The sequence below is a fragment of the Phaethon aethereus genome, assembly GCF_964289735.1.
Source record: "Phaethon aethereus genome assembly, chromosome: 25".
Lineage (NCBI taxonomy): Eukaryota > Metazoa > Chordata > Aves > Phaethontiformes > Phaethontidae > Phaethon > Phaethon aethereus.
The window spans coordinates 3,848,343-3,851,521 of NC_138601.1; the positions used below are offsets into that span (position 1 = coordinate 3,848,343).

A 3,179-nucleotide genomic window follows, 5' to 3' on the forward strand; every position below is an offset into this window, starting at 1 on the left:
GCGCAGCGCTGGGAGGATGCGGCGCGTTGGGATCGTGGCGAGCGAAAACCCCCAGCTCGGGCTCGGGCCTTTGCTGGGGCTGCGCTTGCTGTGCAGCGCCGGGAGCGGGAGCTTCAGGTCACCGGCCGCTTCACGTGCACGGCTGCCTGCGCCGAAACCCCGAAGGAAGAGGGGATGCCTTCTGCAGAGGAGACGAGCCCACATCAGGGATGCGCCTCCTCATGGCAGGGGGTCTCCCCCACTTCCATGGGCACATCCAGAGCGTGGCCAGACCCTGGAGACGTCCGCGCGGGGTCCCTCACGCAGCCACCGCTGAGCTCTGCAGCACCGGCGGCACAGCGCGGGACCTGGGCAGGACAATCCCGTCCCAAATGCCCACCCTGCCCTCCCCAGCCCCTCAGGCGGCTACTTTCCCGCCTGCCCACGGCACATGGGAGCTCAGGGGTACCCCAAAACCGCGAGCTGGAGGAGGACAGGGTTAGCTGCAAACATTTATTATGTCGGGAGCATCCACTGAGCAGACAACACATCGCGCGAGGGGAAAACATTTCGGCCACGAAGACGCTGAACCTGCGCAGCCGCCGGGTCACTCCGAGCCCCCAGGGAACCCTTCGAGGGGAGCAGCCCCCACGCGTGGCCGCGCTGGAGGGCGACGGGCTGTCAGCAAGTGGGAAATCTGGGTGATGGCAAACGCCCCTCTGCCCATCGGCACTGAGAACAGGCTTTGGGCTTCAGCCGCTCGCAGTGGGGAGATCCGGGCTCCCCTCCGCAGCCCCCAGAGCAGGGCAGAGCCCGGGGACCCCCATCCTTCACGCCCCAGTGGTGCTGCCAGCCCTGCCCCTGCTTGCGGCACCACCGTCCCCACGGGGCCGGGAGCAGGCTCGGGGGGTCGCTGGGGGCTGCGCGGGGCAGAGCTGAGGAGGATTAAGGCCAAGCGAGGCTGCACCCAACGGGCAGCGTTACACCAACAAGCGTGTCCTTCCCCAGCTGTCCTCAGAGCCCTGAGGCGGGGTACACAGGGACACCCCACCGACACCACGAGGTGCCCGTGCCAGGGACGGGGGAGCTGGGGACATCACTGGCTGCCACCGCCGGGGCTCTCACCCTCCGTCAGGGTCTTGAAGTCCATGGAGAGAGCCAGCTCCTCAGCCAGCGGCGGGCGCTTCCAGTCATCCCGTGTCAGCACGTAGCCCACCACCAGCCCAAAGGCCACCAGCAGCACCCCCAGGGTGTTGGCCAGGACGCCCTCGGGCACAAAGTGGCTGTAGGAGTCTCTGCAGGGGCGGAGGGAGATGCTCAAGCTTCGGGGTGCGGGTGGCTGCTCCCTACCCTGGCTGGGACCCCCTCCTCATCCTCACCCTCCTGGCACACACCCTGGGAAAGGTCCCTTTGCCCCAAATCAGAGCAAGAGGTGTTGCTCGCTTTGCGGAGGGACACTCTTGGTGACAGCAGAGAAAACTGGGGCACAGTCCTATAGCAGGGCTATAGGCAGCCCAGCACAGCCCCGGCAGATGTGCTCCGCCAGCCAGAGGGAGGTGGCCCCTGGGGCACCCCATGGCCGTGTCCCCATGGTGCTGGGGTTGGGGGGACCCCCATGTGCAGCTGGGGCCGTCGCCATGTCCTCCAGCTGCGGGGGCAGAGGCCTCGGGGACATGAGCGTCCCGGGGGGGTGTGAGAACACCTGGCTGCAGCGAGGCGACGGTGGGTGTTTCATCCCCAACCCCAAAGCAAAATGTCGCAGGATCCAGCCCTCGGTAAACATCATCTGGGAAGTGACTCAGCAGCAGCAGAACTAAAGGCCTCGGGGGGAGATTTAATAGCCACGGAGCCACAGCCTGAGCAGGGGCCAGACTCTGCCCTGCAGGGCTGGAGCAGCCCTTTGCTGGGGGTCAGGGGAGCCTGGGGGGCTACCACCCCCCCAGCTCGGCCACCTACCTGATGTTGAAGAGGAGCATCTCGGTGATGCCCAGCAAGCAGGCGGCGATGGAGAGTGCGAAGAGGGCGATGCCGAAGAAGACGTGCTGGGGTTTGTACCGGCCACGCAGCGAGAAGGAGGCACCGGGGAGCAGGAAGAAACCGCAGCCCAGGAGCCACTGCAGGGGTGTGGGGAAGTTACGGGGTGCTGTGGGGTCCCTTCCTCCCCGGGGCTCCCCAGCCCTCACCTGCAGGAGGTAGAGCACGAAGGCGGCCATGCCGCACCAGCTGTGCAGGCTGTACATGTCAGGGATGCCCTTGGTCCGGTGGGACTCGAAGACGGCGACGATGCCTGTGGAGAGGAGCCCGTTACCACCGGGGCCGGATCCGGCCCCATCCGCCCATCCCGGCCCCAGCGCGCACCGACGAGGGCGATGACCAGCGCCAGGCCGTGGAGCAGCGCGTGCAGCGCCTTGGTAGAGCGCTTGGCTTCGTGCCTGAAGACCCGGTAGACCAGGAGAGCTGCCGGAGAGAGGACAGATGAGCATCCACGGGGTCGCCCGCCTCCCCGGCACCCCGCATCTTCCAGGGGTGCTGCACACAGGCGGGGGGGTGGTCCTGGAGCATCTCCCGATCTCATTTGTCACCGTTTCGACCCCTTCGCTCCCAGCGCGGCCGCAGCTCCGGGGGCTTTGGAGGCTGCAGCTGGGACAGGGCGCTTGTCCCCCGGCCCCGCTCACCGTCACCTTGGAGGAAAACCATGCCCAGCACCATGCAGAGGGGGTGGACGTTGAACTGGAGGGGGCTGTGCCAGGCCACGCCGCCCCGGTAGCGGCCCAGCCAGGCGCCCGTGGTGGCCAGCAGCGTCAGGCCCAGCAGTTGCGACACGGCCACGTACGCCGAGAGCCCGGCAGGGCTGGCCGGCAGCGGAGCCCCGTCCATGCCAGCCTGCGGAGACAGAGAGGAGGGGGCGGCGAAGCCACGGGTGGCCCCGCGTGGCAGTGGGGTCCCGACCGGCCCCGGTGCGGGGTCCTGCTGCCGGCAGCGTCCGGCGCCGCTGCTCCGCCCTCACCTGCCACGGGGCCGGACGCTTCCTGGTGCCTCCGGGGCCACTGCGTCACCCACACCCGGAGGTGGCTCCCGGCTGCCACGGCACACCCGGCCCTGCGCTCCTGTCCCTTGCCCTCCTGCCTCTACTTGCCTGCTCCTGCCCACATCCTGCCTGCCCCGTTCCTCCTGCCCCAGCCCTCCATCCCCGTCCCTCC

At 68.4% G+C, this 3,179-nt stretch overlaps 1 protein-coding gene across 1 annotated transcript; it reads right to left on the reverse strand.

Annotated features, from left to right (window-relative positions):
* Nucleotides 1-1,075: 1,075 nt before the first annotated feature.
* On the reverse strand, nucleotides 1,076-2,856 carry CYB561 (cytochrome b561; the record flags this gene model as incomplete). The annotated part of the gene is made up of 5 exons (XM_082010471.1): nucleotides 1,076-1,274; nucleotides 1,936-2,093; nucleotides 2,163-2,266; nucleotides 2,338-2,436; nucleotides 2,655-2,856. The coding sequence occupies 5 exons, from the start codon at nucleotides 2,854-2,856 to the stop codon at nucleotides 1,076-1,078; spliced, it is 762 nt and encodes a 253-aa protein (XP_081866597.1).
* Nucleotides 2,857-3,179: the final 323 nt, after the last annotated feature.